The sequence below is a fragment of the Triturus cristatus genome, chromosome 7 (genome assembly GCF_964204655.1).
Source record: "Triturus cristatus chromosome 7, aTriCri1.1, whole genome shotgun sequence".
In the NCBI taxonomy this organism is placed as follows: Eukaryota; Metazoa; Chordata; class Amphibia; order Caudata; family Salamandridae; genus Triturus; species Triturus cristatus.
Genome location: NC_140590.1, coordinates 294,826,858 through 294,840,168, shown reverse-complemented (window position 1 = coordinate 294,840,168; position 13,311 = coordinate 294,826,858). Strand labels below are relative to the sequence as shown.

The window sequence follows — 13,311 nt, the reverse complement described above, 5'->3', positions numbered from 1 at the left end:
ACAGGATCCCAGCCAGACTAGTCAAAAACCACTCAAATACCAGGCAAAAAGTTGGGGGCAACCAATTGTGAGATTCCACTCTCCTACAGTCTCCCTCTAAAGTTCTCTGGCTAAAACTGCTCTCTCAGTAAGTCTGAGCATTCCATCAGAGCCATAACAGCTTCAAAGCTAATGAGCCTTCTCTCCTCCTGGCACCACTATTATTAAGATTTGTAAATTCCACTGTTAACATGGGCCAGCTTGAAGGCCACACTGTACTCTCTGTATCCCGCCTGGGAAGTTTCTTGGAAAGGGTGAAAACAATTCAACCCAGGATCATAATGACTCTGCTAATGTTTTAAGAGACCTTTAGTCAGTACCCACGTTGAGGAGGCGTAGTTTTGCCTCAGGTTTAAGTTAACTCACCTGAAATCTGTGGCTAGAGAAAAGTGGATATTGCTATTTTCTTATAAGTCTCAGCTGCTTTTTCTGCATCTAGTTCCAAAAGAAGGTGCTTGTGTGGTCCTGATGTCCAACATAGAGCAAGAGTGGTTTGCGTCATTCTTGGGAATTGATTGTCCCCTGCATGGTAAATGGAAATGTACACCTCCCTGCACTGAGTGCTCAACTGCATGTGAAACTGTTATCCTACGTTTTGTTTGGCCCTAGCGTCACACCAAATCTACCTGTCCCTGTCTCTGGTAATGTGCGTGAGGTCCGTAAACCGGTTCTGTGACCTAGAGCGGTGCAACAAGCGTTCTTTCACAGTGGACGTATGTGAGAAACTGTGTTATTGGTTGCAATACAATCAGGGATCGAAAGAAATTTTTAAAAAGGAAAACAATGGCCAAATCGGGAGAGAAAAAAACTTGAATATATATCAGTATTACACAAAATCACTGTATGGCACTACACCAATACAAGTACTGAATCTCACCACTGAACACCAACGTGAGACTGGGGTTATTGGTTGAGGGGGGCTATTAACTATCCTCAAGGAACAACCACAATCTCTTTCAATGTAAAACACAGTGGTTATGGTAGCTTGGCATGAAGCTCCAGTCCCCTCTGCACACACTGCGCTCCCTGCTCATACACAGCCCTTCCTGTGCCCTCACACTTAGTCCTCCACTGTCTCTGGCCCCTGAACACTCGTTGCCCTCTGCCCTACGAGTTACTAAACTGCTCTCTCTGCTCCCTGGCCCCTCTGAACACTCACTGCCGCCCCTCCCTACCTCACCTTGCTGGTTGGCACAAAAAATATAGGTCACAACGCACACAAGTTCAACAACTTTTACATGAGGCTGCCTGACTTCAGTGTTCAATCAACAAAATGAATTCACAGAAATTGACCCACAAATGCATAGAGAGAATATCAAGCACGTTTAACATTAAAATAAAGTGTTTGCTCCTGGCCTACTGTGGGTTTGCCCAGCATCATTACTGAATGGTATAAATAAAAAACAAGCCTTGGTGACCACAGACCTCATATTAAAAACAGAAATATTGCACAGATTCTAGCACCAGCCTGCAGATTCAGTATATTTTCTTTAAAGAGATTTATTAAAAGGCCCAGGCGATTAATACATTAAGGGAGTTCCCCCAGTGTGAATCCCAGTACCAAAGAGAAAGCATTCACACTAGTCTTAAACAATGAGGCTTGCTAAAAACTCTTTCTCCCCATCATGGTCAGAGCCCTTTAGAGTGTGAACCACTAGCCACTCCCACACCTCCTGCGGTCACACTGTATTGGCACACAAGGGAGTCACCGGGAAAATAAAATACACCCCTCTACCCCATTTTCAGACATTTGACCCTAGATGACACAGCAAAGTGCGATAGCCCAACCCTTCTTTATGGAAGTCAACAAAAATTGTTCTCCAGAGGAACATTTTCAAAAAATGGTGCAGTGTGATGCATTATACAGCATGAAAGGAATTTAGTCAAAAACTGTATTTATCACTATTTGGCTTCTTTCTTTTCATTTTTTTCTTGTATTCTTCTTTCATCATGTCCTTCTTTCTCTCCATCTTTTTTCCTATAATTTGTTCTTTACTACTTTTCATCTTCATTTCCTTTCTCTTTCCATCTTTTGTTCTGTCTCTCCATCCTTCGTTTGTTTCAGGTCACAATCTTTCTTTTAGTCCTTCTCTATATTTTGGATTTAACTCTTTCCATCTTTTCTTCCTTCTTCCAATTCTTCCATTCTTTCTTGTTCCTTCCTTTTTCTTATCATCCTCTTCCATCTTTCTCCCCTTCACACCAGCCTTCTTTCTTTTTTTATTCTTTCAGTGTTTTAATTATTTCTGTTGTTTCCTTCCATCACCCTGCATTAAACGCCTTGTTTCTTCTTTTTATTCTGTTTCCTGCTCTCCTTATTTTTTCCTCCTTCCATTATTCTTTTTGCATTTCTATATTCCTTCATTATATTTTTTGTTTTTCCTTCCTTTTTCTTCTTTTCCATCTTTCAGAATGAAATAATGGAAAATCATTGAGCCTTTCTAGTAAGGGAAACCATTTAATTACTTCTTAGCAGTGGAAATTGTTTAGCCACTGTCTTTGTTAAGAAATCTAAGCTTTCCACAAAGCCTGCTCTTTACATTGGCATGGCGCGCCACGGCCAATAGGGAAATCCATTCAGAGGATTCAATTAGTTTGATTATCCAAGCATCTGCTAATCTTTTGAGTTCATTCTTCACCTCATCCCTAACCATAAGGGGAATGCTCCTGACTCTATGAATGTTTGGTATAGCATCTGATTTTAGAATACATTTGTGTGTGTATCCTTTTAATTTTCCAATTTTCTTTTTGAAAACTTTGGGAAATGTTTACATACCCCAGGTCTTGGTATCTTCCACTTTAGTGGAGCTTTCCAATCACTCTGCTTGTTTTTGCCATTTTAATAACATCCTTCAGAGGGGAATCTCCATGTACCCAAGTTTGTCTTGTATTGCTTGACACTTAGGAAGCATTAGAATCTGATTATGGATTAAACTGTCGTGTAGAGATTCGTATTTGCAGTTAATTGCAAGAGACTGCAAAACAGCTACATACTCAAGTGATTCTACTTTCTTCTGCTTATGTTGAATTGAAATGGCACCTTGTGACCTCTATGCACCCAGAAGGAGCAAAATGGTAATTCAAACTTGTGATAATGTGCCCCAAAAAAACTGTGGCACAAGCACTTCTCTCTTACTTCTACAATGTGTTGCTACTTCAGAGGCATTCAGGACCTAGACTGTGTTGCAACAGACATTTCTTTTTTTCAGGTGATAATGTGGCAACTTCATCCTCAATTGTGCCAATGCAATTATTAACATATTCCCTCCATTCATTCCAAGGTAAACTAGGTTGAGACAGAACAGAGAGAAATGTATTAGGAAGGTTTACATTGACACAATGTTTGGTCGTCATACCTCTTTAGTGATAACAAGAGTAAGCTGTATAGTTTTTGAAAGGTATACCCTAAAAGTACACAGAAGCTTCAAACGTAGACAGCGAATCAAAAATAGAAACATGCTTTAAAAATTGAGCTCAAAATGCTTTATATAGTCCTCACCTGCACACAATTGCAGTTGTCATCTCTTCTGATCTTGCTGAGTAATCAGGCGACTAATTTAGAACAAATAAAGGAGCTTCTGTTTAGATCTTTCAATCGAGTTCCGCTGCGTGTAACAAGGCAATGACGCTGACGGAGAATGCGTGGTAAGACTTGTGAAATTGCTGCACTCTGTTATTGTTAAAACGTCACGCGTACATGAGCACGAGGATGTAGACACGAGCGCGCGGCACGTAAGAGCGGGTTTGACCGTTAAATCAGTCGGAAGGGTAAAAGGGACAAAGCAGTCGAGTCGAGAGTGAATAAGAAAAGAAAATGCCACCGACATGCATAAGCGGTATTTTATTCTTTGTACCTTGTAGTCTAAAATGTATAATGGACACCCACCATGGTAATTCATCAAATCTGGAAGAGGTAGGCATAGGTCCTCAGCAGTTTGGGCTGATCGTCACTAAAGCTGTAATGACGAGTTGTGCACTGATGTAGGTTTTCATCCTCAACAGCTTTACCCAAGAAGTCACATTGAGATGCGACCACAGATTTAACAGTTCGTGTCTCCTTCTCCATACACGTCCCCGCTTGGTTGCCGTCCTGCTCTTCTGGAATCCCTAAGCATTCCATTGCATAACAAGGCTTATTACCCGAAGGGCTGGACGTGCAACACACAATACTAAATATACACTCACACACTACACCCCGGTTTCCGTTCATAGTTCATAGATGCTCCCACAAACCATGGGCGTCATTTAGGGGTCGCAGCTGCGACCCCTGGCTTGCCCCTTGCTACCCCTGGCATTGTTTTTGCTACACCTGGCCTTAGAGGTGGCAAAATCAGTGCTTGGAACACAAGGGCAGCTCTTCATAATGGACGCTGGTTGGGGCTCCAGTTACCTGGTGTCTGTCAATTTTTTTTATTATACAAATAGTGAATAATATCATTCATTATTAGTGTAATACAAAATGGAGTACATTAGCTTAAATATGACCGTTATCTTGAAGTTAAGTTAAGTAAAACATGCTGTTAAATGTATGTTGTATGCATGCTTGTGAGTGAGTGTGTGAATGTGTTAGTATGTGTAAGCGTGTGTGTGTGTGTGTGTGTGAGTCAAAATAAAGGTCAAATGGCATGCAATGTCACTTCCGCTACCCCTGGCATTTTGGTGAATTGACTTCCATGCAACAAACTCCCACAGAAGCTCAACGGGGTAATGCTGGAGACCATGTACACTTCAACAAACGCCCAGAAAGACTATACCAAGCTTCCTCCATGCTGTTCTTTTCCTTATATCTTCTTTACAGGTAGATCTGTCAGGAAATATCCACTATGTAAAATGTAGACTCCTAGAATGGTTGTTTTTAGACACCATTTGAAGTATTTGAAGGGTTTTTGGGTAGCATCTTGAACAGCTACCAAAGCTAGTTCAATACACTATAACTAAGTTGACTAGTGCTACTCTTCTGTTTTTCTCTGGCCACCTATAGCGGAGGATGGCCTCAGACTCTTCCTATGAGGCTATGGGTGAATGACAGGTGGTTTCAACTGTTCAAATCTCGAGGCCCACAATCCTTTTTGCTTGTACCTCAAGACGGAAAGTGCCTACCTGTGGTGTGTAGTGTGTTGTGTGGCTAGAGTGGCATGTAACATGAGTGCTCTGTGCCTGGGATACAGTGTGGCAGCAGAATAGTGTTCCGGGGAAATCACCGTAAGTGGCTGCACAAAAGATGATTTAGTCTCAAGGTGGTCATTATCTTTTCCCTGTGGAAAAATAACAAATTACATTGCCCTTTGCGCCCTGCAGTTGTCTTGTCATTTGATGAATGAATATATATTGGCTCTCTGTTATCCAGTTTCTACATGTCAGTACCTGAGCTCTCGGTACCCACTTCCTGCATCAATTATTAACCTGAGGAACTTGGATGAAAGCGTCTGGTATTGGTCAAGGCTAGTACACATAGCTTGACCGGTTAATGACAACCTTTGACCTTGTCTGCTAAGCAGGCATGGAAAGGAGTACTCTTTTCTAAGTGGTAGGGTGTCTACATTTTACAGAAAGTGTGTATTTTAGCTACGGCTGTCCGCTAGTGTCACACAGCAGGATAAATCATTTAAATACAAGCCATATCCAGCCAGTTGTTGTACTTCCTGTGGGCTTTTGAAAGACTATCTGCACTAGCTTCCTGGAACAGACTGCTGCTTATTGCTGCCTACCTCCTGGCAAGGACTAGGTCTAGGTTCTGGAACATCCCTGCTACTGGAACTTTTTTGGAAAGGAAAAGTAATGTCACTTCCTTTGAGAATAGATGAGTGTGAACCAGACCAGGAAGAGAGAGACCTAGGTGCAGCTAACTGAAGCCTGCATGGAGGACATCTTGAGGAAGTGGGACACCAAGGACATTGCACCATAGCCGGCCAAACTCAACATCTGGAGCATCTGTGAGATCATAGATAGATCATTCTGTGGAACCCTTCTTGGACTACAAATGGGTCTGCATTGTCCATGATTTTAGAGGAGTCTGTATATGTCCATACCCAGGCTCAGAGGAGCTTTTAGGTTTTTCCTCTTTGTCCTAAGCCGTGGGGTAGTGTAGCATTGGTTGCAGTCAGACGCTCTGATTCTGGAAGTAGGCCGTTCTAACACTAGGGCCTGATTCTGATTCGGTTAGGAAAGCATTCCCACCTAGGGCCCGATTACAATGCGGTTAGGAAGGCCTCCTAACTGCATTTGCTCCTTCCAAATCGGATCAGGAATGTGTCTTCCCAACCGAGGGCCAGATTACGATGCGGTTAGGAACATAGGCTTCCATAGAAGTCAATGGAAGTCCAACCAAATCGCATCTGGAAGCATACGGCTGCATCATACTTGGTCGGTAGGACTCTCCCGATCCGAGTCGGTCGGGAACCATTTCCAAACCGATTAGATCAGGAAGATTTCCTAACCGCATCAGAATCAGGTCCTTAATGTTACAATCTCCTTACCCTGCCTAGCTGTCTCTCCCCAGTAGCTCTCCTAAGCTCTCACCATGTCTGCTTCTCTCTCTTCCCTTTAGCTCTCTTCACCTCTTCTCCTTTTCTCTGCCCTCCATAGTTCGGATTATACCCCAACATGCCTCCTCTCCTCTCATCATGCCCGACAGTCTCACCTCAGTATCTCTAATTCTTCTTACTGAGCATTCTCTATTTCTGTTTTAGCTCTACTCACCATGCCTTCCTGTATTCTCTGCATATTTCTTCCTCACTCGAGTTACCTGTGTGCCACAACCCCTATATTTCTCCTACTGTCTCACCATGTTTCCCTCTCTCCCAAGTATTTCTCGTCACATCAAACCACCTCACCCTCTCCCACGTAGCTCTCCTCACATCACACCATGTCTTCCTCTTTCTCTCCTTAAGCTTTCCTCACATCTCACCACGCTTCCCTTTCTCTCCTATGTTGGTCTCCTCCCACCATGTCATCTCTCCTCTGTTGCTCGCCTGACCTCTCCCCATGTCTCCCTACAACACTCATCATCTGTCACGACGTCTCTTCCCAGTGGGCCTCCTCCCATTTCACCATGTCTCCCTTCTTTTCACTTGTGCTGCTCGTCTCCACTCAGTGTGCCTCCTCTTCTCGTCCCTGCACACAGGCTCTCAGCTCCATTCCATGGATGAAGACTCCCTTCAGATGGTTCTGGAGTTTCTCACTTTTCTTCGTCTCAAAGGTAAGTGCCTCTCTCAGTTCCTACACACCTGAAGTCACTGTTTATTGAATATTCTTCATCTTTTTCCATCTACTGAAACAGAACTCGTAAAACTGAGTGGGATTTGCACATAGTTTATCTCACCCATCACCGTATTCAAAAGTCCTCACAAGAGAGCGTTGAGGGGCGGGTTCTACCTCTTATTGATAGATTGCCGAGATATATCTTATCCTGTCAGGGAAAGGTCAGAGAGACATTTATTAGCCTCAATAACAAATCTCAACTCCTCAATGTCTCGACGGAGGGGCCTAGTTTATCCCCTAAGTGACAGATCGGAGGGACATATGCCTTAAGAAAGTGACAGGACCGAGCTACATGCCTTATCCGCTCTAAGAGAAAGTGGCAAGGATCTATCCTATTCCTTAAACAGGATGCAGGGACATATCTTATTAGAAGCACTAGTCAGAGAGACATGTATTATGCCCTCCGTGATGGTCATTCGGTGACATGTGAGGGCTACATATACCTTTTCTGTTCAATGACATGCAGAGGTACCTGTATTACCCCTTTATTGTCAAAGGGGAGGTGAGGGGCGTGCCTTTTTCAAGTTGTGACACGTCGGCACCTTGCAGTGAGATGTGTCCTCCCCTATTGCCAAGCTTGTCCTTTTCCCTTAGTGGGAACCAGATCTTATCCATTCAAAGACATGCTAAGGGAGCCGCGTTATGTCTTCACCTATAATTCAGAAAGAAATGTCCTATTATTTCCCTTTTATTTTCAAAGGGAGATGTTTTTTTTCTCAACCTATGGCTAGTCTATCGTTGAAGGGACATGCCCTGTGCTTCTCGTGACAGACCAGGCGCCCATGCCTGATGTTATGCTATTCATGTTCTCAGAGACAAGGGTGCGGAGACACAATTCATTCCTTCAGCAAAGGGCTGGTGGTAAATATCATGTCCCTTCCATAAGAGGCCGCACCGACATGCCTTGCTTACTCACTGACAGGTCAGACTTAGAGAGATATTTTTTCTTCCATGAGAGGGATATATCTTATCCCCGCTGTCACAGATTGGAGGGACACTTGTTATGTATTCTCTCAGACAGTGTCAGGCTTGAGGGACATATCGTATTCCTTGAGTAACAGATTGGAAGGACATGACTTATCTCAGAGGTCAGAGGGAAATATTATGCCCTCTCAGTAATAGCTTATAAGGTAGGAGAGAAAGGGTGTATTATTTCTGTAACAGCTGGAGAATAAGCCCTTATTCCTTCGGTAGCAGGTCTTAAGCAAAGGTATTGCTGCTCCATTGACAGAAAGGAGGGAAAGATTGCATTGCCTTAGTAGCAAGTAGGGGAGAATGATATTATTCCATCAGTAACAGGTCGGGAAGCCAGTCTTAGTCCATGAGTAACAGTTCAGAGGTAATGGACTTATTCCTTCATGGAAGGTTGAAGCAAAATATCCCATTACCCCTTTATTGTGTTGGAAGGAAACGGTCTAATTCCATGAGGAATAGGTAGGAGGGGTTTGTCCTCTTCCTCAATAGCAGGGTGGAGGGAAATTCCTTCTGCCCTCACTATAAGCAGAAGTGAGTCTACTTGGGCAAACAAACACCCCCACATTGTGGTGTATGCAAGCTCAGATTGTCACTGTATATCCTATGTGTACAATAACTGTCCTGTAACTGAGCACAAACCTTCTCTTCTTCTTCTAGAGCTGGGAGCCCTGGATCATCTCTCTCTTCCAGTCTCTTCAGAGGAATCCAGCCAGACTTAGAACCAGAATCACAACTTACAGCCAGAATACCCTCTCATCCCTGTGACCGCAGCCAAACCTGTACATATATCAGCAGATTTAATTATTGAAAAACCAACCAAGTTCGACATGAGGATGAAGGAAGAATGGAACAATAAAACTGGAAAGTAACACCTAGTTTGGGCTCTCAATCCAACAAATGGCAGATTTGGGTGGCTCCTTTTTTCTGCCATGTGACTGACTTTGCCAGCCTAGCTCAAACAAAGCCTTATAGCTTCCCTCCAGGTCAGCCCACCTCGGATAAAAGGAAGGATGCACCCAAATAAAGCTAACCTAACCAAACCCAACTTTTCCTAACACACCCTCACCAAACCAAGCCAGCTCCTACTCATGTCTATCCAACCTAACCCAGTCTGACTTACCCTAACCAAAACTGAACCAGTTCAGATCCAATCCAACCCAAGCCAACCTAACCCAACTCATCCTAACCAAAACTGTGCCAGAGTCAACCCTACTCAAGCCAGTCCAACTAACCCAACCCAACGCAGTCTTACCAAAACAAAATAAATTCACTCCAACCTACCCAAATCTAATTAATGATAACCAAAACTGAACTAGATTAAACACTATTCAAGCTCACCAAGTTCTCTGTACAACACTCTCAAGTTGCATGATGCTCAACTCATTCATAGTCCAAACCTAGGTTCATTGTCACTCAAGAAAGCAAAACTATTTCTGGATTGTTATTCATACTCTGCCAATAGTAGGAGGCCAGTGTCCGCTATCAACTCACTTAAATTGCCTAGAATTTAATCACATTTTGAGACTGCAATGGATGCAGATGAATACCATATTTCCGTCATGAGGTATTGAGAGAGCTTAATTCCTATACTGGTTGACCTACGGAGATTGCCTTCTTGCAGCAGGGGTCCTTTAAAAGATACATCTCAAGTTTTATAAGTGTATTGATGTGGTAAAAATGAATGTTAAGTAACTCTACTCTGTTGAAAGGCCATGAAGCCTGAGGTGACTGTTCACCAGACCTAGAAGCCCATACAGATTTATATTGGATAGGGACTCATTTTGGAACTGTTCAGTATCAGAATAACACTTCCATTCTATTTTAGCTATTGTGCTTGCTTGAGGTTACGTACACTTTCTGGGGCGCTAACTTGGTCTTTAATTTAGGGCTAAATCTATGGGACGTCAACCTGGGTCTTGAGTTAGACCTGAACGGCAACAGGAAATCATTCGATTTGTGGAGGAAGTGATAGATCCAAGGGACAATGCTGACTAAAATTCTTCGTATGGCAGGGTAGTACAATGGAGGAAATGTTGGATTATCCTCTGACTTTACAATTTTTCGCACAAATCGGAGGATTTTCCATTACCACTGAACTCTATATCAGACTACAAACTTACTTTCTAGGGCAGTGTACTTTAACCGTTGGACTTCTGTGGACCCCCACTTAATAATTACTGGATTCCGGTAATTCCTCACAGAACCATTATTGGGATCCTGACTCTTTGCTAGAATTCTGGGACCTCTGCCTAAGCAATTTTGATGATTTGAACCACAAAACAATACACAAAAATGTGGAAGCAGACATTCATAAAACAAATACACAATTATTAAATAGTTTATTTAATTCACAAACAATTATATATTTTTTTAATCTACATATTAATTTTAATGGGAAGGTTAGAGCTTTCCTAAATTCAGTTGAGTCCACCTGTGTCCATACTATGCACTTTACTCTGTTTGATTTTCAGTTTTCTGCTTTATTTAAATGTACTGTATCAACCTGGTAATATTTAATTTTCTAAGCATTCGGAAACCCCTTGAGTATGCATTGCGGACCCCCAGGAGTCTCCAGACCACATGCCAAGAACTGCTGTTCTAGGGCACCACCATGAGTGGGGCGCCTGAGACTCCCTGTAAGCAGTGAGGTTGCTGTTATGCCTTGGGATGGGAGGGAGTGAAATATATGCTTCACCTAGCACTGCAAAAACTCTTGTTCTGGCCCAGCTCTGGTTTATGACTCTTAAGAGAGAAGATTACCACGGGTAGTTCTTTTTAAGAAAACGATTATAGCACACATTCACCAAAATAAAAATGTTAGACTTGCTTTCTGGATGCTTGCCTGATGTTAGATTTGGATCACTGCACAAATGCTAGCTTATGCCTGTGCCTTTCTGCCTTATGTTACAATGGAGACATGACCCAACTGCTTTTCGTACTAGACACTGCCCATGCTTACTTAGAGTTCATTGCATTCCTTCAGTACACTTTTATGGCCAAATTTCCAAAGGTACACTTAGACCTGAAGTCTAAGCACCCAATTCACAAAGGTAAACTTAAACCTCATGTCTAAATTTATCTTTGTGAATCGGGCCCTTAGACTTCAGCTATAAACTTAAACTTCAAGTCTAAGTTTATCTTTGTGAATTGGGCCCTTATTGTTTTTCTACCACAGTTTTCAATGTCAGTGATTGTCTTTGCCGGCTGAATTCCAGGGAACCTGCCAAGAATGACCACTTATTTGAAGTCCACTAATAACCTTTACTTGACTGGAACACCCTGTCTCTGAGGAGGACCTTTCTTTTCAGAAACATACCTTGATCATCTCTTACGTTGAGTGACATAGCCTTATGAGGCCTTTAACTTTGATGGTTCCTGATTACGACAGACTTGCTTTGAGTGTCCCTAATAAAGGCATCTGTGGATGGTTGTATTTTGAAAAACTGAGGTCGGGAATATTGACTTGAACTTATTTTGTATTCACAATATGGACTTCCAACATATTTTCAAAGTAAGTGTGCGTTGTGGAGGCAAGATGTACTATACTACCCCTCTACGTACCTTAATGATACGTTGGTAGCCGATACTAAGCAGAGAATACAAATGCTCATCAGCATCAAAACCTCGAAATTTCGGTAGCACACCCATAGTGGTGTGCTACCAAAACAGCAAGTCCATAACCAAAGTGGTCTACTTCAAAACAATTCCAATGCAGAACAGTGGCCTTGGCTGTGTTTGTGTGAGGCATGAAGTACATAAGAAATAAATAATGATTAAAATGCATTTATGCCAGAGTGATGCTGAAACCTTTAAGAACTTTGCTTTATCAATAACCCATACATTTCCTAAATGTAAATAAATAAAATGTACATTTCCTACCGTTCAGGACATTCACATTTTTGAATGAAGGACCTTTCATGCAGGATGCCTTTGAAAGTCAAGCTGTCTTACATTGTCTCTAACTTAGGTGAAAGCTCCGGACGACCTAGGAGTTGCTCATGTGTTGAGTATAATCTATCCTTGGCCTGCATTGAAAGTTCCATTGGAGAATCCTTACATTGTCAACTGCTCTTGTACGCACCTACTTACACTTGCTACAAAAGTTCTCACATAAAAAGATAGTTTTTATAGTTTGAAGGGTATGTGTCTTGGGAAGTTCTACACCTCTAAGAAAACCTTGCAGATCGCTACTATGGATTTTGCATGACATGCTGCTGCACCATCCTTTCATCCTTTGTTGAAGCTCCATTCTTCCATTCTCATTTCCGTCCTGTTAGTTAGTGGATCCACACCATCAGACTTTGATGGGAGATTAAAGGGAACTTCGAGAAACTGAATTGATTCTTTACCAATATGTCTGACTGTTAGCTTGAGTGCTGTGGCGCTCTGTGCCCCGCTGGCCTTATCCGGGTTGTCCCTGGCCTCGGCAGATGGACTATATGAAAATGGCAAGGACAGTCACATGGCAACTTCAGGGTCTCTGATGGCTGGTGCTTGGTTGTCTGCAAAAAGTCATGTGACTTGCAAAGCAAATTTCCTCTTAAGCCCACAGCCCTGCAGTTAATGTCTGTCTGAACTATTTTATTAACTCCTTAATAGAGACTTGCATCGAAAATTATATTTGCATAAATGTTAATATGAATAAACCACAGTTTGAAAATCGCTTGTCTAGAAGGTTATTTTGAGTGTGAGTGAAAAACCAGCCAGTTTTTTTGCAGGTATGTCCAATGCCTAGAGCAAGCAGAACTAAGGTATAGGCTGTGAATGTAGGGCCAGGACAGTGCCACGGTTATGTGGTTCTGGCTGATGCTTAAAAAGACACACTTTTTGTGCAATCATATACTGTACAGATGTGGTAGAAAGTCTATATTAAAAAAAAGCTTTGATGTCCTGAACCAAACAATGTATATTTGTCAGGATAATTCTTGTACCTCCTTGTTTACTTTCTAGGTCTCAAAATAGTAAAGTGTGCATTGGGGTGTAATATTTAGGTTGCACATACCGGCTCTGTGGATGACAAAATCCCTAGCCCGATGA

At 42.3% G+C, this 13,311-nt stretch overlaps 1 protein-coding gene across 1 annotated transcript in view; it reads left to right on the top strand.

The window, feature by feature from the left end:
* Positions 1-12,875, top strand: part of LOC146809486 (galanin peptides-like) — a 68,640-nt gene extending 55,765 nt beyond the window's left edge. Inside the window, exons 5-6 of the mRNA XM_085614347.1 lie at positions 7,163-7,237; positions 8,932-12,875. Of these exons, the coding sequence (XP_085470473.1) occupies positions 7,163-7,237; positions 8,932-8,993 (137 nt within the window). The 3' untranslated portion in view covers positions 8,994-12,875. The remainder of the gene's footprint in view (positions 1-7,162; positions 7,238-8,931) is intronic.
* Positions 12,876-13,311: the final 436 nt, after the last annotated feature.